Raw genomic sequence first — 22,043 nt, 5'->3', positions numbered from 1 at the left:
ATAAAGCCCTAGTATAAGCAGTTGTGTGTTTATACTGTTCATGTACGTGTTTTCTACTATAAAATAATTTGAAATACTTGGTCAGTAGTTGTGTCATTTGAAAATTATTTGAAAATCTTTTTTCAAGCCTTAAAAAAAGTGCCCTAAGATTCCAAATAAATAGCTATATATTGATGAATCCCCTTAAGTAAATACTTTTAACTTTACTTTCTCTTGTTGTTCAAGTATGCTGCTTCGATTATTATATTTGTTTAAAAAAATATATAAACAGTTGTGAAGAAATATGACTTGTGCCATCACTTCAGCTCAATATGACTTTTTTTGTCAGTTTACCACTAGCTGCAAATCTGTGAAATTTAACTCCGCAATGGTACTGTATGTCACTTTGTCTTTGGGATAAAAAGTTTCATGTAATAACCGCATTCTTACACTCAAATGTATTTGCTTACTAACCCTTTTTCAGGACCTGCCAGTGTTCCTCAGCTGTCTTTGCTCAGTTGTCATAACAAGCGTCTAACTTCATATATTGATGTAGATGAGAAGTAGTTAAAACCTTGTAATTGGATATTTCTCCATGTGAAACTGGCATTTCTAAAATCAGAGGCTCAAGTGAAATGTAACATTTGCGTAACAAAATATTTTTATTGTTAAACATAATACAACAAATCAGCATGAACACAAGTTAAACCACTGACCATGTGTTTATTCCTATGAAAACGTAGTGACTTCTAACCAAAAACTGAGGTTACAATGACATTTGGCTATTAAAATGAAATAGTAAACGTGATGTACTTATTTGTAATAGTCAAAAAAAAGGATAAAAGAAAAGCCATAAATAAAATTACTGCAGATTTTATTTGACAGATGTTCAACTTTTCATTTTATGAACGCAACGTCTGGGATCTTGCCATCCGTCTGAAAAGAAAGGAAAAAGCATTTTAGGGTATTGCTATCAAACTGACAACACCTTTATGGAAATATAGGAAGATTAAATATGAACTATTCCGTTACCTTTAACTGAGTAAAAATCTGTGCCGCTCTGTTGAAATCCCACTCATTGTCTTGCAGACACCTGCAACAGAGAAAACATTTAGATATCTCTAAATTAAAAAGGAAAAAAAATAATGCAGTGGAACACCAAAACCACAAGCACAAAAGAATACTTACTTTTGGGACCATTCAAGGTTCATGCCAGACTTCAATGAGAAGGCTGTGAGCATCTCTTGCTGCTGTGCAGTGAGGGTGGGGACGGGGCTGGAAGATGGAGTCGGGGCGGGGGCAACAAAGGCTCGGCGGATCTCCTCTGTTGTGGCCATCCGGATAAAAAGCTGGTCGTTGACGATGCACAAACTGTAGCACAGGAGGAGAAAATAAGAAATCTCATGGTGGTGAAGTACAGTGTAGAGCTCCTTTCAAAAAATCCACTACTTTAATTAGCTACCAAGCCTGCAAACTGATGTTATCTGTTCACAAGTGCAAGCTGTGGCAATCAAAAAAATAAGCCATTAGCCACCGTTCAGTTCTTAGCTCGTTCATTTTCTAGAAGACACAAAATTATCTTGACTAATTTAGTAGTTAGACCCTTCCTCTAGGAAAATGTGAAGAACAGGAAGATGATATGAGCCCCTTGGAGCTCACTAAACATACCCAGAATTCCCTGCTGGGACTGTGACGAAGACTCGGGAGAAAGCCATGGTGGACTCCCGGGATTTACCATCAACCGCAACTGAACAACAAACATGACACTCATTAGCAACTACATCAAAATCTTTACAGTGGACGAGAACAAAACATTAAAGCATGATCAAACACCTCACCTTCTTTGAAGACGCCGCTCACCGTGAATGATAGTAGCGTGTTCTGTAGATGGAAAACAGTTTTTGCAAAATTAAATCAAATAAATGGTTCACAGTGAGAGGAAAAAGGCTAATGACAAGTGCTGGCTAAAAAGCAAAAACCAAACCAAACTCACTGTGTATGTGTTTACATCAACGGTGAATGAGGCGATGTCGTGTTGAGTTTTAGGCAGCTCGTTGAGGAAAGCAACCACGTTCAGTCGTGTGTGCTTCAGAAGTCGAAATCGTATCGCTACAGAAAGGCAAGATTCAAAAAGAGTAACATCAGTGTGTCAGTTTCAACGATTCAGACACTTTGACAGGCCAACAGCTCAATAGGTAAACTCACTGGAGTCTTTGAGCCTCTTCAGGTTCCGAGTGTCTTTGTGATACTCTCCCAGACTGCTTCTAAAACCAGAGAGGGACAGATGGCCTCAACGTGAATACAGCGAATATCCAGACCGGAGTGGAATCAGGGAATAAAGCAGCCAATGGAAAACTAAAGTCTTTGAAACAAACCACCAAATCTAATTCTAACTTGCAGAGACAATGAAAAACTGTACATCCCATTCATCAATGTGTAATTAAGTGTTGTTACATATTTACAGGTGTGTGTGATATTACCTGGAAGGGTTCTGGGTGGAGTAAGGCGTTGTGAGGGATAGCGATGCTCCATCATGGTAAGCATCCAAAAGTGGCTGCCTGTCACCGGAGTCGTATATACTGTAGTACCTGCAACACAGTCACATGTCATTTAACTTGTGATGCAATTTGCACCACAAATCTTTTTCTGTCACTGAAGTTGTTTTAAAAGCAGAACTGGTGAATCCGTCGCTAGATGGGTCACATTACTAGTGCGTTCAAACAGACATGCTCAGCTGACTGTTGTGACATGGAGAAAAGGAAAAACTTACTGTTGCAAGAACCGAAGGATGAGGACCTTGATTTCATCAGAGCCAAAACAGCTTCCCTGGATTTCAAAATGGGGATAAAATGTGTCAGGTACAGAAAGGAGAAAAAAATCGTTTTGAGACTTTTGATCTTAAGGAGGACAATGCAGCTTAAACTTCTTAAATTAATTACTAAAGAATAACACCTTGAAGAGGGTTTACTGAATTTCATGTAGCCCAGAATAAAAAAAATCCGTATCAGTTTGTGTAACAATAATGAATCACAGGAGATAAATCTAGTGACCTTGCAGGGAGGGATAGTGGTGGGTGTTTCCACATCAAATCCAATGGGCGGGGGGAGGTCATTCCCATCCTAAAAAGACACCAAACATGAAGACACGAGAGAAAAATTAGCATTGTCAAACTTTTAACTATGTGAGTGGTAACTTGCTGAGCTGAATCAGACAGATCCTTATGAATCTGTGATCAAAGTAGTTGCTGTATTACAATTTTAAGTCTTCACAATAGCACATAATAGGATGGAGGACGATTGCAGATAGATGAAGTGAGGAGATGAATGTGTGGACTTACCAGTTTCAGAAGCCGTGGAAACCTCTGCCGCACAGCACTGGCACAAAGCAAAAACCAAGAGCAGGAAAGTTATCATCACGAAACTACACCACAAACAGATCATTCATGCTCTACATTGTAGATAGCACTGTCAGTCACACCTGCTGACTCATTTAATGTTATTTTTCAGCCTTTCAGATTGGGTAATCGTGCTCTGATAGGCTGTAAGAATGAGACAATACAGCCATGTATAGATGCATGAAAATGGAGTATAACTACTGCCACAAGGGATTGAGTCTTTTTTTATTACAAGTTAATCCAGGAATTGACTATCATTCATGTCCTCATCCTCCTCCAGTTTCATGCTGTGCCCTTTCACACCTCCCTCCCCAAAGAGTACTTACCAGCAGGTATACTCACCCTCTCCCCCAATATGGAGATATACACAGATCTGACATGGGGAAGCAATATAAGCACACTTTTCTAACACATACATAAACATGCACGGAATCACGATCTACCAGACTGCGCTGAAACCAGCAAACAAATCCATTTTGAATTAGCGTAATATAGATGTTATGCACTGCTGGGAGAGAGGTGGTTACCTCGGTGTCCCACCCCCAAATCCTGGCCAAGATGCTGGGAAACAGATGAGTCTATGTCACAACACAACAAAAACAGGGTCTGGGGAAAAAAATGTAAAGTAAAATTCAAACAAACACTCGCACAAACAAACTATCCATCATGTGAGTGAGTTTGTCGGTGTCTGTGCCCATGATTATCAGCAAAGAAAAAAAAACCTGAGAACAGAGCAGAACAAAAAGGACAGCTGGCCTCAGGGTGAGCTGGACACAGCAGTCCCACCACTCATCCTATTACCTTCTCAAGCTGCACAAGCATAGCAGTTATCAGTTATCTACATCACTGATGCCTATACGAGGTACATAGCCACCATCAATTATGAAGAGATGGGTCTTTATGCACTAGCAGCAACTAGAGTTCAATCGGTAAGCTTTTTATTTTCAACCTTAATTTGGACCCAAGTCTCTAGTTACAGAGGTACTGGGAGGTCATCAAGCATCGGACAAGTGTGAGAATTCTCCACTCCGCTCTGTCTGCTTTTATTTGAGCATTTTTTGTACTGGTCACAGTCATCATAAACTGGAAGAGGAAGTGTTTATGTTTTTTCATTTGGCCCATTTCAGGCAAAACTGGAGTTCAATTTCCAGTTCAGAACACATTTCCATCAGAAGTTAATTAAGGGCATTTGCCAAACTCTCCACTTAATTCACTCAACGGCAGAAGCCTGTTTTTAGGCCAAAGAAAACCAACTTAGTGGAGGAGACTGCTTTCTCTCTTTGGCCCATCACTGGTCATTGATAATGACACGTAGCCCTCCGCCTCAGCCCAACAGCTTCTCTGTCGAGCCCCATCTTCTCAGTTTCTTCTTGTCACGTTCTCAGTGAGTCAAAGCCCACGGGGGGGGTTGAGGCCGAGTAATCGTGACTGTGCCTGCCTTAGGTTGTCCCGGGGTTTCGAGGTGGGATCTTACCCGTCATCGGCTATCCAGCCTTCCATACTCGCCTCATACAGGGGGCCGAATGGGCAAGGGTGTTACGAGGGGAGGGGAAATCACTGGCTGTGGATTTTCGTTGCATCATCCAAACATTTGTCAAGACAGCTGTTGATTGCCCTCTCTCCAATAAACAACCTACACCATTTTGCAGTACTGCTCAAAGGATTGTTGGAGACTTTTTTTTTTTTAAAGCAGTTAACAGTTGTGTTTAAGGGTTGTCAAGCTGAATGTCTTTGTTGCGTTTCTTCTCAGAAAAAGCAGTGAAATTGTGTTTTACAGTAGTTTATGGTCTGTCTAACCAGGATGTCAGCAGGGGAGTGCTGTGTACAGCGTCACCGAGAACCATAAAATAGACCAAAGCTTGAAAGGATGTCCCACAGAGATGCTGACTAACTGGCAGAGAGAAAAGATGGCTGTTCAGGTTTAAGCTGAAAGGTAAAAAAATTTTAAAGTGCATTGTGGTTCGATGTCCTCTTTGCAACTTGTGGATTTAAGAAATGAAGAAATGTTTAGTTTGCAGTGTGAGAAGGAAATGTTAAATCATCAAGTGGAAAGAAACATGTAAAAATGGCCAAAAAGAAAATGTATGAGTGTTTTTCTCCACACGTACACACAAACACAGGGAGTTTATGGTGAAGGTCAGCTGGCTCTGCTTGATCCAAACGATTCCCCTCGACTGCTGGTGAAATGGTTTCAGTTATTGTACAGGCATCTTACACACACATACAAAGGCTTGGCTTGATCTTCTTTCATGGCTGCATTATCGTCAAACAGGAAAGAGTCCCGGACACCCCTACCCACACCAAACAGTCACAACACCGTCTCGTTCATAAAATCTTCTCCCCTCATCCCCCAAAATCGCTGACTGACCTGATGTATGAGGCTTGATCCTTGAAGAGGTCACACAGCGGGTTTCTGTTCAGCCACAGCTCCACCAGCTTCAGGCCTTTCACCTTGTCCAGCTCCCGGTCTGACTTCAGCTGGATGAGCACACAAACAGAACAAGACGATGTGAGCAGGGGATTTAAAAACAAATGAGGATAGGAACCCAAATTCTCAAGGGTCTGTTTATTTTTGGCTTAATCAAACGAGATGCTAGTTTCACCTCATTGTGGGAAAGGTTGAGGGTCTTCAGATTCGGCGCCTTGGTAACCAAATCAGTGAGTTCGTCCAGTTTGTGAATACGGTTGTTACTCATGTTCAAACCGGTCAGCTGTCAAGAGACAGAAAGACGTGTAAGCTCATTTAGTTTAACAAATCACCAAAATTAAAAAGCAGCTGCGCCAAATTAGGACAACAGAATATTGCTTTGGAGCTCATTTTCAGCAAACAATATTAACAACATCTGCCGTATTAATTTCACCTCTGGAATGTTTTCTTCAATGATCTTCATGACAGCTTCCATGCTGGACTTCCTGTTCAAGATGACTTCAATGTTCTGGGACACCAGGTCTGTCGCATGAAATAAAATTAGCCATTAAAATACTAAACAAAATCCCCAGATTGTCTGCATCATCTATTGCATGCTAAATGCAAAACAACACCATAGTGGCCATTTACTAGATCCCTGTTTAGCACAGGTTATTAAAGAAAAAATCTTGTATAATTCGATGGTTTAGCAGGAATTCTACAAACACAACCAGATTATAATTTGTGACAAAAAGTCTGGGACGGATTGCCAGATTCTGGTTTAATTAGTGCTAAGAGAGAGTTTAGTTACCTGGGTCTGTTCGGATGTTGTTCAAGTCCAGTGCTTGCTGGGAGCCATCGAAACGTTTTGCCATGCATTGCTGTGAAAGATAAACAGCCAACATTAAAAAAATCTGCATATTTCTCTAACACTAATCTACATTTTGATCCATACTCCTTACAAGACTAATACATCTTTAACCAAGGTATCTGTGAGACTTTAACAGTCAGCTTAAAATATAATTTACGTGTCTGCCCTGTTCAGACTCTTAGGATAGTTTCTCTTCTTCTAGCTCACCCTTAGGTGCTCCAAATGTTCAGGCTTCAGGTCAGAGAGGAGGAAGGATGGTGGACCGCTGGGGTTGACGTGCACTTCCACCTTGAAGAAACAAACATCACATAGTATAAGAGAGATTCATAAATAAAGTATTGTCTACCATTTTTAACAGTGTTGGATGTTGCCATGACCTGATGATACATATGAGAAGACTGATCAATTTAAGCGAAGCTATCTCCTTGAAAGACTTTATGTTTTGGATGTCCATTATTAACTCAACATACCTTATAACCATCTGTGTCTGTGATCTTGTGCGAACATTTGTGCAAAGCAGTGGCAGCATTGGAATCATCAATATAGAAGTGGGCCCTATTATGGTCAACATGGTACTGGACAGACGGGGGGAGAAACAGACATAATGAAAATTAATTTACACACAGTTGCCATTAAAAGTCTGTGATTTAATAAGTAGTAATCATATGAAAGTGTGGGCCTCACCTGTACAGGTGCGTAGGTAGCTGTACAGATGTTCTGAAGAGCCTGCAATAACCATTTTTTGTCGTATTTTCTTCCATGTGGTATCTGTAAAACAGAACAACACAAATTAGGATCTTCTTTAACAGGTTACGGGGTACAAGCCTATATGTTCTGTGGCAACTATTATTATACTCACCGTGACTTTGTACCAGCCTGACCGGCTTTTTGGACCTCCTCCATTGCCGCCTCCACCTCTGTCTCCTCTAAAGCCGCCTCCTCTACCACCTCCTCCCCCTTTGCCTTGTCGCCTGTCTCTGCCAAAGCGCCCATCTGGCCCTTTCCGACCCCTTCCATATGGGTTGCTGAAGACAAAACAAGGCCATATATTAGAAATAATCCTTCTATACCCAGTGTCTACTGTATGAAAAACAACTGTTATATTCAGTGTTTTCCCCCTACTCTTAAAGCTTAAACATTTTTGATCTACTTCCTACGCCCACCTTATAACATAAAAGCAAAGCCATCTCCTCATCTCATCTACCTTTCATGCTGCATGCACGCCACGAACTGCCACTGAAATTGATGTGTATCACACCATACTAAACCAAAACCAAACAAAGTAAACTTCTCTCAGAAACATTTTCATAATGCACTATTAGTGGAGGAAAATACTGCAGTGTACTTTTGGTAAATGCACACACTTGATCCCTAAAAAGTTGAACAGTCTTTCAAATGCATGTGCAGCACACGAATCATCAGTAAGTTCAAACAAAACAGCATCAAGATAAAAGGAGTAGAATAGACAAACAAAGCTACAAAACTGAGCTGATTTTACTTTCACAGTTTCACTTATGTTTTTCCCCCCCAGAGGTACTATTTGAGCGGGCAAACTGTGGGTTTCATAACTTGAAAGCAGCCCAGGGTGCTAAAAGTAAAAGGGCTGTATTTTTCCACTTTCTCTTCCTGTGACAGACAGCTTAGGATGTCCCAAAGCAGTTGAAACAGAGCCACATGAAAGAATTGAGGTTTTGCTGTCCGTGTGTGATACTTTCCATAAAGAGCATCAAGAGCCATATATTACAAAGAAAACATACAAAGTTTGTATTTTGCTTTTAATGTATTATTCTGTCCTACTCTTTACAGACTTCTCCAGGCCCTCAATGATGACAGTTACCGACAATGTTTTACTGAACACATAATGTGTCAGTCACTTAGCCACACTTACTATCTTTGCTGGGAGCTGTTGTCCTGAGAGCTGTCACTCATAGTTACATCGACATCAGTATCATCAAGCCTAGACCGTGGCCCAGGACCTCCGAAGCCTCCAGAGTGGTTTCCCCGCTGGCCTCTGCGGAACCTGTCATTATATTGACCCTTGTGGGAGCCTCTGATTTTACGGTTGCGAGACTGCTGTGGTGCCGTTCTATCGTCATGCTCTGCAAAAGAGAACAGCACAGAAGTTAGTCGGTTTACTCTTATTTATTACACCACAAACATACACAATAGAGGTGTAGCAATTTCAATTCTAAATAGAAAATTGATACATTTTTGCTTTAAGTGTCAATTATCAAACACAAAAGCAGCATCAGGGAACATAATTTGACCATAGGACTTTAATATCACACTCGGTAACATTAAATCTATCTTTTTTTAAATAATTTGAAAACGTGATTGACAATCATCAAGCCATGAAACCAATGACCTGTTGATCTTTACAAATCACTTGTTAATACAATGGCATAGCCATCAGTGCTGAAAAAAAAAAAGTTAAATCACAAATGTATTTTAATCAACTTTAAAATTCATTGTGGATTTGTTGGATATGACCGTAAATCATATTAAATAATGCAATATGAGACAGTGAATTTGTGGAGATACAATTTTTCTTATTGCTGGCCCTGTAACAATTTAAAACCTGAAAAAATAACTTCCACATCTTATATAAGTAATGCCACTAAAAAGAATCTTGCCTTGCCTTATTGACCTCTGCAGTAACTGAATTAAATTCTCTTTTAAGACTACAACCAATTCTCTGGTACTAATAATAACCAATGTAATACTGTACTGTAATAAAAACCAATATGTAACATAAATAATCAGTAGTAATAAAGCACTGGGCAAATACTTCTATAATGTAACATGATGAGATCTCCTGAGGGGCCAAGCTATAATTTTACCTCTATTGACCATGCAACCAGAGTTCCTGACCTCTCTCCTCACCATAGAGTCCCCTCGGTCTGAAGAAAAACGGTAAAGCAGCACACAGGATGTGAGGTGAAAGCTGAAGTGAGCAGGCTGTCTTACCGTTGTAGTAATGACCGCCGTCCGCCATATTCCTGGAATGGTGTTAGATGAAAAACACACAGCCCTGGGTGGAAAATTGGGACAAACAAGCAGCACTTCCGTTTCTCTCTTTCACCAAACACACACGCGAGGCTGTGGAAGAAGTCCCAACATCCCAAGTATGTTGTTGGGAGAAAAACACAAAGGCGAGCACGCCGTGCAGAGTGCTCTTTAACTACCGTAGCGTTAGCTGGTGGCTAGGCTAGGCTAGGCTAGCTTCTTCTACTGCGCGTTGAAGGCGACACAAAGGAAATACAACCTTTTACACAGTTTCCCTTCCGGGGCAAGAAAATGGCGCGGATAAATTAAACTAAAAACTTTTGAATCCCTGACGAAAACATGTAAAAACAATTTTTTTTAAAAACCCTTCAAGCACGGGCGTCGTGTTTTGGTGGGGGACACAGGGGACATACCCCTGGCACTTCTTCAAAAGGCTGTTTTTGTCCGCTCAGGCTGAAGCCTGTTTCCCTTCGTTTAGTCCCGCCCACAAGCTCCTGATTGGCTCTGCCGTTCCTTGTGTGATTGGCCGTCGCCGCTGTCACTCCATCAGGTTGTCAACAGCGACAGGTCTTTCACACCGGTCTTCATTAAGAACCCCTCTTCAATTTGGAACTTCATACCAAACTTTTTTTTCTCTGAATTAGGAGGCCATAATTTCCTTTTATTTTGTAATTACAATATTGAAAAAATCCCCTTAAAATTATCCAACTTTCACAAACAGATGCTTCTTTCCTGGTCATTAATCTACAAACATAATTTTTCCCTGCATAGATACTACATATGGAACAATAAAGACATTATATATAGGTTTATATATATATTAGTTTATTCACAATATAGTCTTAGTTCATCAGTTATTTACCTTAAACGGGTCATTGCTTACATATCAAGAATTTATCATAAAATATAGAATCCCAATTCCTATTAGTGGATTTAATATTGTCATAAATGCAATCCCTCTCGGTGTAATTATGTTGTTTAAAAGTACATTAATACAAAATCCATCATTATTGCCCTTTGATCCAACCAAACTTGAAATCGGCCAAATTTGTTTCTCCTCTACACGTAATAGTAACCGTAATATGCGCTCTATATTTCAGGAAGAAGTCGTATCAACTCCATATGTAACAACCTATTGGAATAACCTTAACTAGAAAAAGATCTGGGGCCTCATGTATCAACGCTGTGTACGCACACGCCACATGTATGAAAAGTAAACTTGCCATGAGAATGTGCGGACCGCTCCGCAACCTTTCGAGGTGCCGTGAGAATGTGTGGTGGCACCGCAAACTTTTGTTTGGCAGAAACTAGTGTCTTTTATGCTCTATTTAAAACGTGTTTCATGTCTAAACTCATACTACACACAACTGACATTATTTTTATAGTTCATAGCTCTCGGAAAATGGAGGGAAAATGTTGTTTTCCACCATCAATAACCCATTATAAATATGAGGGGATAGATGATTTTTTTTCATCTATTATCATATTTTAGACTTCACATGCGTACTGCTGCTTACTTGTGCAATGATAGTATGCTGAAGTCTATATGTTTTGATGTTAAGATTGTATATTTTCTTATGTCTATATATTCTGCTATTTCTACTATTTTATATATACCGAATTTCCCTCTGGAGATCAATAAAGCTCTTGTGATTCTGATTATGGAGCGCACACATTTTTCACAGATACACAGGTTTTGATCCGGCTGCGTTAACAACCTTGTTGCTGATCCCAGACTTGAGGCACCAAATAGCTAATTTTCCTGCCTCCACCACAGAGATCACCACGTCCACCTTGCGCGCAGTGGCAGTAAGTTGATTTGCCGTTGTTTTGTCGATAATCAGCGGGCATGCCGGCGATTTATAGTCATTTGCATGTCATCTGCGTATTCATTTTCGGGAGGGGCCGGGGCGTGGTTGGTGGCTCGTGCATGTGCGCTCAGTTCCAGCTGGTTGGGATGTATCAAGGAAAGGTGCGCTGAACCTGGCGTAAGCACAGTTTGATACATGAGGAGGTGAGTTTGTACTTTTCTAGTTTTGGGAGTACGCCATCTTTCAGCATGAAAGCTACGCACTCTTTGATACACGAGGCCCCTGGAATTTACCTGCTAGATATATAATCAATAAGGTTAAAGAAGTATCTTTTAAGATAATTCACAGAATTTACCCATTTCAAGTTTTTTTTACAACGATTTAAGAATGACAGACTTAAACTGCTCTTTCTGTAAAGGAGACCCTGAAGATGTTTTTCATTTATTTTGGTCTTGCCCTTTCTCAACTAAATTATGGGAAGACATTTCTAACCTGATTTCTTTTTTGTCAAATCAATCTCATTTTCATCTGTATATAATTTAGCATTCTAGTGATATAGTCATATTTATTGTCATTTGCTAATCAAAGATGTCACTTATTTAACCAAGTATGGCGATTTATACACAAAAAAATAAAAATAGGAAAAAGTAATGGATATTAAAATATCTATAATGTATCTATTTAATAAAAAAACACTTTAAAAAACATTTATCTTATTCGGTACATTCCATATCCATATCAAACTCTGCATATCTCTCACATTAAAAAATAAATAAATTAGGGAATAACATAAACAACAAAGGAGTATTAGGGCCACATTCAGAAAAAAAAACAATTACGAGATTAAAGTCGTAAATATAGAATTACGAGAATAAACTCGAAAATATTTAATTAATTACGAGAAAAAAGTCGTAAAAAATTTAATTAATTACGAGAATAAAGTCGTAAGTATTTAATTACGAGAATAAACTTGAAAATATTGAATTACGAGAATAAACTCGCAAAATTTTTTATTAATTACGAGAATAAACTCGAAAATATTTAATTAATTATGAGAACAAACTCGAAAATATTTAATTAATTATGAGAACAAACTCGAAAATATTTAATTAATTACGATAAAAAACTCGTAAATATTTAATTAATAGTACTCCGTTGTACATTTAGTCTCCTAGTAGTAAAACTATTTATTACTACTTTTTATTACTCAAAGTTCCATAGCATAATGAAAATATACATGCGCATATATAATTTATCTTATTACATGACTAATTCAAAAGTATGTATGATTACATACCTAATACTTTTTTCACTTGCTTTTACTTTTTCCAACTTCAACCATGAGATAATAAAATTAGGGGAATATGGCCGCTCATTAACGCAGCACAGCACCAAGGTGCAGCGTCCATAGTAACGGAGCTTAGTTTATTTTCAAATATTTGACATATTATCCCTATCAGACTTATTCCGGTTGAAGTGAATTTTAAGAATCACAACTACTGCATTTAAAAGCCCCCAGAAAAACTGAACTGTAGCTGTGAACTTGGATGTAATCGTGCAGAAAACTCACCATCATTTAAAACACGAGTCACCACCAGGTTGTGGTAGCTTCCCTGAGGCGCACGATGCATCCTGAGAAACTCTTCTCTTGCAGCCTTTAGGAACTGTCAGAATGGAACATTTCTCGTTAGTAAAAGCATTAAAATGTTTAAGTTCGATTTTGGTCTTCAATCTGAATTAATTTATATGGTTTGTGCAAATTTACCTCAGACGTGTGAGCGAGTTTAGCTAGCTGTCAGTGTTAGCACGGCATCCAGCTGCGCATCACGTGGCACTCAGAGTCACGATTTAACCAAAAATTACCGATTAATTTCGTTCACCGTGGTATTATTTCCCGTGATTATATGATCGGAAACAAATACCCCCTTGCCTACTGTCTGCAGTCCCCGCTGGTGTCCGTCACAGTCAGACTGTCCCGGTCAGACTGTCCCGTCCACGTCCCTGCAGCTCGAACTACAGTATGGCGCCACCTGGTGGACCTGACTGGAACCGGCATGAGGCGTTCACTGGAGCTGGTAAAACCCGTATTTTATATTTGATAAAATATAGCTGTAGCTCCAGCCATTGAGTAAACAAATACCCCCTAACAGGTTTATAATGTTTAAATGTTTTCAAACGGTTTTAGGGATATTTAGAAACAAAGTAATGGCCATCTGTAGTTTGCTTGCCAACCTTATTGCAGGTTTTCTTTCTCTGCAGAGGACTTCTGATGTGTCATACTTCCATTTTACAATTATTGAGGCCACTGACTGTGCTCCTGGAAACACTTAAAGTCTAGAAGTGGTTTTATGACGTTCTCTCATCTATGCCTCACCACAATATTATCACAGAGGTCTAACGGGGAGTTTCTTGGACTCCATGGCTCAGTTTTTGTCCTGGCATGCAGTGTGAATTGGGGAACCTTATATACACAGGTGTGTGCCTTTCTGTCCAATCCAATCAATTCAAGTTGCCACAGGTGTACTCCAGAGTTCCAGACACATCTCAGAGATAATTAAAGCAAACAGGATGCATGTCAGCATAATTTAAAGTGCTTCAGCACTCAGTTTTTTTTTTAATGAATATGCAAAAAATTCTATAAACTTGTTTTCACTTTGTTATGATGGGTTATTGATTGAAGATTGATGTGCAAAAAATGGCAATTTTATCAATTTATTAATTAAATGTACAACACAATAAAGTGGGCAAAAAGTGAAGGGGTCTGAATACTTTCTGATGCCACTCTATGAACATATTTGGTATCTTTGGAGATTTCAACTAGATTTGAAATAAAGTTTTGTCGGTTTGAACAATGTTTGTCTGCACAACATGATGTACTGAGATCGAAGCTGTTTAGTGGATACAACATCTGTAACCTACTGGTGATTTATTATAAAATGACAGGGCTGAATTAATGTGACAGAGAATTAATAATATATAAAGACTGAGCAGACGGGCCTGTGCGTGTTTGTCTGGTTGTTTATAATGAGCATCCTTTGCTGCTGTAAACACAGTTTTTGCTGCCCAAAAAAATATTTTGGGGCCTTTATAAATGATACAAAACGGAACACAAAAGAAAAAAAGTCTTGTAACAAAACACTGTTGCACTCTCACAGTATGTACATGCCTGATGTATAATTGCAAGACAACCACATCACATTTCTATGGATTTGAGTGGACTTCTACTCCGTATTTCTACGTTTTCAGACAAAATACATTTCTCTGTTGTCTCTTCCAGTGAATGAAACGATCAAAGTGTAACAGCAGTCCTTTTTTCCCACCAGATCCTGAAGTTGAGTGTTTTTTTGAAGGGGTGTCTCCACCACAGCCCTCCATTTACTTCATGCAACACTGTGTTTATCTCCATAGTCGTCCTCCTGCTGCCAGGAGGCCACACTGATGGCCTGGCTCAGAGAAGAGATGAGGGAGGTCAGACCGATGAGATATCCGTCTTCTCTGCTGCCCTCAGACCACGGGACGTTGTGTCGAAGCTCGATGGCGTCAGGCACTGGGGTCGTCTTCCCGAAGTCTATCATCCACACGCAGGCCTTGCTGCTGTGGTCGTGGACAAAGAGGAGCGAGCTGCCAATCACCTGATCAGATACAGATCATAAGATCAGAACAAAGTCTTCTGGGCTCAATGTGGTTTTAATAGTAGATCTTTTTAATATTAGATTTTTTTAGATCAGATTTAATTGAGAAAAATGTTAAAATAGTCATTATAAAAAAAATAGGAACAAAAATATGCAGCAAATACATACATTAAAGTCCCCATAAACGTTATCATTAACCCATAAGAACCCAGACCCAGTAATCCTTAAAGGAAAATTATGGGGGATATACCACAGACCAAGTGGACCACATAGAACACATTTATGATGTTATAAATAAAAAATCTGTGATGTGAAATATACGATACATTGGGCATTTATGGTATTTATGTTTATGATATTTCTTACTTTAAAATAAAAAAGACTTTTCTGCTTACAGAAACACAAATTTGCCTTTTTCTTTGCATCTCCACAACATTTATCAAAATTGTGACATTAATAGACAGTAATACAGCTAAATATGGGAGATTCTAGAAGATTTAAAGTGTTTGTTACACGGGTGTCACCATGGGTTCTTATGGGTTAAGTATTTCATGTCTGAAAAGGAGTAGGGAGACGTGAATACTTATCAAGTCCAAAATATTTTATTAGTAAACTTAATATTACACATCTTACATACAATATTCCAACTTTACTGCCTTGTTCACCATACACATCTCAATCAAATCAATAGGATTTACTTTTTAAAGGAGCTTTAAGCAAGAAAAATAAAGTCACAATGCAAACCAACCTCATGCCTTCTGAAAAATAGTGAATTCTTCAGTGCATCACTCAGGTCCTGCAGTCTGGAGTGGTACGCTTTCTGAGAGCAGAGAGTTGAGTTGTGATTTAGCAGCAACAATCACACCTCACTAAACACATCCATGAAACATTCATAGTGCTGATGGAGAAAGTAAGTGAACCCTTGGATTTAATTACTGGTCAAACCTCCTTTGACAGCAATAACCTCAACCAAGCACTTCTAGTAGCTGCTGATCAGACCCACAACAATCAGGGGGAATGTTGGACCATTCTGGACCATGTTTGTCTATACCTAGGACTAAGATGCAGATCAGATAACATTTTATGCTAAATTTATTTTCTATCAAAATGTAGGTTGGACTTCCCTGGCTCTAAGAAGGGAGCAACACTGTATATTGTTTATTTGTAAGGCACTACTGAAAAAACTTCCATTCTATTTAACGAGCCTATTGAGCTTCAGATCTTTTAACTATCCAACTCGTTCATATAACCCACTGGCTCTTAATATCCCTGCTGTTAAAACAGAGGTAGGGAAATTCGCTTTTGTTTATTTCTCTCCTTTTAAATGGAATAATTTACTGTCACAGCTTCAGTTGGATACACTGATTCCTTTTAATCATTTTAAAGACATTCTTATTAATCTTATGATTTCTGAATGTGCATGTGCTCATTGAATGTATTGTACTTCTGTTGAGTATATATTATTATGGATATGTAGTGTAATGTGTTAAATTGTATTTGTACTGTAATCAGGGCGCCATTGGAAATGAGAGCTTGCTCTCAATTGGCCCTCCCTGAATAAATAAAGGTGAAATGTGCTGGAAGCTGAATATGGTTCATCAAGTTGTTATAATAATCTGTTATTCTGTCTCTTTTTCTGTCTCTGTTGTCTGTCTCTGTGTATGGGGGTCACTATCTGTGTGATGAAGGTCACGATCAAATGCGTAATTCACTGTGTGTGTGTCCTCTCTCTATGCATTTATAGATTAATCATGTAAGATCCTTTTGATACAATGATCATGCGCTAATATTGTTTTAAAACTATGATTACTCTAGATACATCAAAACTGAATACATTATCCCAACTGCTTAAACATAGTAAGATTCTATCATCATAAAAACATAGATTGTATGCTTTGTATTTTATGTGCACATTGCAACATCTGTGTCTCCACTAATATCTCTGCAAGTCATAACAAGGCAGGAGGTTGTGTTGAATGTTTTGAAAACAGGTCAGTACACGGACATGGCGTACTGGGCAGATAAGATTACTGCTTGGTGACATGACGTGTCCCTATATTGATTAAAACTGACGAATCGACGGTTCGAGAGGGACGCACCTTCTGGAGAGTTCTACCCACATTATCAGTAAACATTGTTAGGCTATAAAACTGGGTTTCAGGGACAGAAAGGGGTCCAACCTCCATGAACTGACTAGTCTACTGTGAGGTCAGGGACATGTAGAGTGAACCCAGAGACTCTGTAAATGCACATTTCTTGACGTATTGTAATAAAATGTAAAAACTAAGAACTTGGACGTCTCCTGCTCATCATTCCCCATCAAACGATCTGCGCAGAGAATTGGTAAGAGGATTTGCTGCTGGAGTCAGATCATTTAATTTGAAAGGTTTCCTTAATGCATTTTTCTAACAAAGTCTTTACTTCACACACAGAGCAGCAAGTGCAGACACACAAACTGATATAAAATATCTTATTCTCATTAGATTTCAGTTTTTGAGTCTGTCCTAGGTTGAGTCATCATTTCTCTGTCTTTGTGTCTTTGATTTTATGTGTAACTAATGTTTTCATAGCAGACAGAACTGACCAGGATGTCCAGCTGACTCCTGGTGAAGTACAGCAGAGCCTCTGTGACCTGAGCCAAACTCAGAATCTTCCTGAAGTCCCGCTGAACACTACCGTCCTCCATCTGACTCACAGAACAAAAAAACAACAGCACGGACATGTCACGTATGGGAAATACAAAAAGGCTTAAAATGTTATAAATATTGATATACAAATGGTCCTTTTATGGGTGAAGTATTCTTTTAAACCCTTCAGGTAAACAGGTACAGTGATTTTACAGTCCTTTAGTCGTACCATGATGCCCTCTATCCTGATGCCCAGTGTGGATGTAGAGCTGGTTGTATCTTTCCACTGAAGGTACCTCCACTTGGTGACCCCTTTCTGTGCGTGTTCCTCCGCTGACGGAGCAGACGGGTCTATTTTCACCATCTTCTGGTACATGTCATTCCGCAGGGTGCCTTTAGTCCGGGCTTTGAGCAGTTCGTCCTCTTGGTATGTCCTGAAAAAACCCCAAAACATAATCATCTAATCATACTAACTACACTCATTTCTACTATGTTAATTATAATACAGAATAAAGGTCTGTAAGACTGGTCTGGTCACCATTAGTAAAAATAAACACCAGGGGCAGAATTCACAAAGCATTCTTAAGAAAAAAAATGCTTCTAAAGTGCCACTTTTTTCTTTTTATTCATGAAGAAATTCTTATCTTTTCTTAATTTTTTCTTAACGTTCTTCTTCAAATCAAATCAAACTTTATTTATATAGCGCTTTTCATACATAAAATGCAACACAAAGTGCTTTACCAAAAAAAAAAGAATAAAAACAAACAATAAAAATGATCTTAAGTTAAAAATCTAAGAACGTCCTAAGTGAGAAAACTAAGAAGTTCCTAAGATATACGACAATTCTTAAGAAAAAAATAGTGAAGAGCATTTAAGAACATTCTTAGGAACATCTTATTTTATTCTTAAGAATTTTCCTAAGTTTTATCTTAACCCTTAATAGTGCACTCGTTGAAATACTTGCAAATTCCAAATTTCAACCCTAGAGAATATTGGAGGATATCACATACTGCCAGAATGTGTAATAAAAAACATACAAAAACAATATTTTGAGAAAAAAGTTTACGAGATTAAAGTGGCAAATCTACAAGAAAAAATGTGCAGATTTATGAGATTTAAAGTGGTGAATCTGCCACTTTAATCTAGTAAATTTGCAACTTTTTTCTCGAAGTATTACCTGAAGTTACCAAATATGGTTCTTCTCCCGATAAAGGGTTAAGAACATGTGATCTCATCCTACCTGACTCCCATCTTGCAGTCCATGATGACAGGTCTCCTCAGGCCGCTCAGCAGGTCCTCCAGGCGGATGTAGCAGTGCTCCCCCCTGGTGACGAGGCCATGGTACTGCGGGACAAAAGGCCTCAGAGAGTCTCTCATCAGACAGTCCAGGCACTGTGACTCCACTTCACTGAACAGCTTCAGCACCTCCCCTCCCTCACTCAGCTGAAAGTTACCTGGTGACGAGGCAGGGTCAATGGATAAATTATTAGCTGCACACGTGTTTTTTTCCTTGTTTTGTGTCTCTTTGTAATCGTTTTGGTAATTTTTATAGTTATTTGGTTGTTTTGTCCCCCTTTTTGTTGTCATATTGTAGTCTATTTGTGTCTCTTTGTGGTTGTTCTATATTTTTTATAGTCATTTTGAGTATCTTCCTGGTTAGTACAAGTTACTTTGAATAACATTTTGCTGGAAAAGATCAGGGCCATTTTCTAGGAAGGCAAGCCCCTTACTTAGTGATTCTTTACCTGATAAATGTGTTAAAAAAATGCACTGAAACTGTTTTTTCTTTGTTCCTGAAAAGCTGACTATCTAGAGATAAAAGGTAATAACACAACTGGGATGATATGTAGATATGTGAGCTACTTGTATGTATATATGCAGTGTGCTGTTGTGTAGAGACACATGCAGTAGTAAAGTGAATGTAGATCATTTTTGTGTTGAGATCCTTTCCTATTCATCTGTAGACTTCGTCACAGTGGTTTGTACGCGCTTTTGTGTCTGTGTCTGTGTCTGTGTGTGTGTGTGTGTGTGTGTGAGGGGTGAGGGTGGATTGAGTGAGGCAGTGGGAAACAGTGGAAGGTAGAAGAAGATTAGAAGTGATAACAAATGAAGCGAGAGGGGCAGAGAGAGGAGCTGAGCTGAGTGGAGATGTGTGATAAGATCTTGCATTAACTTAAAAGCATACTTTAATGAAACTCCACTGAGAGCATTAGAGAGGGAGAAGAAGAGATAGGTTAGGATAATACATGTTCGTGGTAGATGTTTTTGAGTTCCTCGGTTTTTGCATTTGACCCAACTCCCCTTCTCACCATTCTTTACACTCATCATGTTTCCCTATTTAAAGTCTGAACGGTGTGTGTGTGTGTGTGTGTGTGTGTGTGTGTGTGTGTGCGTGTGTGTGTGCGTGTGTCTTTTAGTTTTAGTTTTTTGGTTGAGCATGCCTTGATGTCCAGCCAGCTGGACCCAGGAGCTCTGCCGCCGCAGTGACCAGTGCATCATGGTCAGGTAGGTTTTCCAGGAGCGACTCTGAGGCACAAAACAAAAGCAGATTATGTTGATGTCTTCAAACAAGGTGAGCAGAGTGTGGAAGGTGTCCTAGCATTTGTTTTTAAAGAGAAGGATTAGATCTTTGGAAAGTCAACAGCTGTGAAGCTGACAGAGAAATACATTCACCTGCAGGCTATTCAGAAACTCAACAAAATCTAAATGTCTGCATGCAAATGGAAGGTTTCCATCCAGCAGAGATGCTTTGAGGTGATAGTACTCAACCTCTGTGTTTACCTGGAATTATGGACACACCTTATGCTAATGCTCAAAGCGATGGAGTTTCCACGTTCTGTGAGTCCTGTGTGACTTTTCTTATCTGCTACAATGCGTTTCTATTCTCCAGTCCTTAACACGCCGTTTTCACAACAGATATTTCAACTTGTCACAGCAGGAGAAGTGTTACATGCAACATAAACTCTTTACATTAGCTCTATTCAGTGGCGGTTCTAGATCAATTTTACTGTGGGGGCCAAGCAGGGGCCAGTGTTTAATCAGAGGGGCACATTACAAATCGTCAACAATGATATTTAAGCATTCAAAACCTTTATTTTAACTAAAAGTCTCATATTTGGAAGAACTACATTGATTGAAGCAATGAGACTTACCAACATTAACAGTTATTTTTGTACGACAATGACATTTCTCATTTTTGTGCACAATTACTTTTTTATAATTTTGAAAGTGCAGCACAGTGAGAATGATCTTTATATTTAGCTTTTATTGCACAATTAAACTATTGTACAATGTACACATTCTGGGTTCATTTTGTGTACAATGAGATATTGTTTGAACAAAAAATAGGTAGGAATTGTTCCATTGTTCATCGTTATAAATTGATCATTTTATTATTAATTTTACACAGGGGCCACTGCAGGGGCCAAGGGCTTCTTCACAGGGGGAGTGGCCCCTGTAGGCCCCTGTGTAGAACCGCCACTGGCTCTATTCAAGTGTCCCAGTAAGACACTGTAACATGGATCCAGCATGAGCAAAGGATCCTGAAACTTAAGCAGCTAAATGGAATTCAGCCATCATTGATTTAGCTATTTTAACCGGTGCTTCTCCCAGGGTCGTCCATAAGAAGGGAATCATGAGAAAGCTTTTGGGACCAGATGGTAGGCCAGCAATAATCACGTTCAGCTAAAATATGAGCAATAATAATAATATTTTATTTTTAACCAGAATGGTATCGTTACATATTAAGACAACAAAATAAATAAACACTGTATTTATTGTTGTATTTATTGTTTGCTTAAAATGTCTGCTGTAAAAAAAAGGGCCTATGGAGCAGCTCAAGGCCATTTCTTAGACAAAAGGCTATGCTTTTGTAAATATAGTTATTTGATTTCTCTCTTTAAAATGTGATAAACCATATCATGAAGCCCCACCACCCTCTGAAAATATACGCATCTCTAAACGAAGGACATTTATTGGGACACATTGTCCTCTGTGCCTATTGAAAACTGTTGGTCAGTTTGTTTCATGTTTACAAACAGCACATACCTCAAATGTTATGATCTGTTTTGTATATGCAAAACAGCTGCCTGCAGACAGAAACATGGCCACTGGAAAAGCAGACAAAACAAGGGAAGCAAAGTAGACCTGAGGATGTTTGAAGAATATCTGTATTATGATAATCCCCTCCGAACTGCAGGTTTTTGCAACCACAGTTGCTTTTTGGTCTTTTAGAATATGTTTATTTCTAAATATTGTGTTGTGTTCTTTTTTTTCAGTCCTTGCAAAATTCAAACCGCAGTGAGAAAGTTCTCCTC

At 38.9% G+C, this 22,043-nt stretch overlaps 1 protein-coding gene across 2 annotated transcripts; it reads right to left on the bottom strand.

Moving 5' to 3' along the window:
- Positions 1–622: 622 nt before the first annotated feature.
- Positions 623–13,904, bottom strand: nxf1a (nuclear RNA export factor 1a). 2 transcript variants are annotated; one of them, XM_059346087.1, is made up of 23 exons: positions 13,234–13,904; positions 13,039–13,132; positions 9,492–9,551; positions 8,540–8,750; positions 7,511–7,676; positions 7,336–7,419; positions 7,122–7,226; positions 6,859–6,939; positions 6,592–6,661; positions 6,235–6,323; positions 5,977–6,084; positions 5,742–5,851; positions 3,317–3,353; positions 3,030–3,098; positions 2,750–2,805; positions 2,460–2,567; positions 2,185–2,243; positions 1,973–2,088; positions 1,818–1,860; positions 1,648–1,726; positions 1,168–1,350; positions 1,012–1,072; positions 623–915 (listed from the first exon to the last, which is right to left on the bottom strand). In XM_059346087.1, the coding sequence occupies exons 2-23, from the start codon at positions 13,097–13,099 to the stop codon at positions 877–879; spliced, it is 1,995 nt and encodes a 664-aa protein (XP_059202070.1). In that variant the 5' UTR covers positions 13,100–13,132; positions 13,234–13,904; the 3' UTR covers positions 623–876. The 2 variants fall into 2 exon arrangements, with proteins under 2 accessions (XP_059202070.1, XP_059202071.1); XM_059346088.1 differs by lacking the exons at positions 9,492–9,551; positions 13,039–13,132; positions 13,234–13,904 and adding an exon at positions 9,619–10,049.
- Between the last annotated feature and the right edge of the window lie 8,139 nt (positions 13,905–22,043).

The sequence above is a fragment of the Centropristis striata genome, chromosome 12 (assembly GCF_030273125.1).
Source record: "Centropristis striata isolate RG_2023a ecotype Rhode Island chromosome 12, C.striata_1.0, whole genome shotgun sequence".
Taxonomy (NCBI): Eukaryota; Metazoa; Chordata; class Actinopteri; order Perciformes; family Serranidae; genus Centropristis; species Centropristis striata.
Note: the sequence above shows the minus strand (reverse complement) of the source record. Positions and strands in the feature narration are given on the sequence as shown.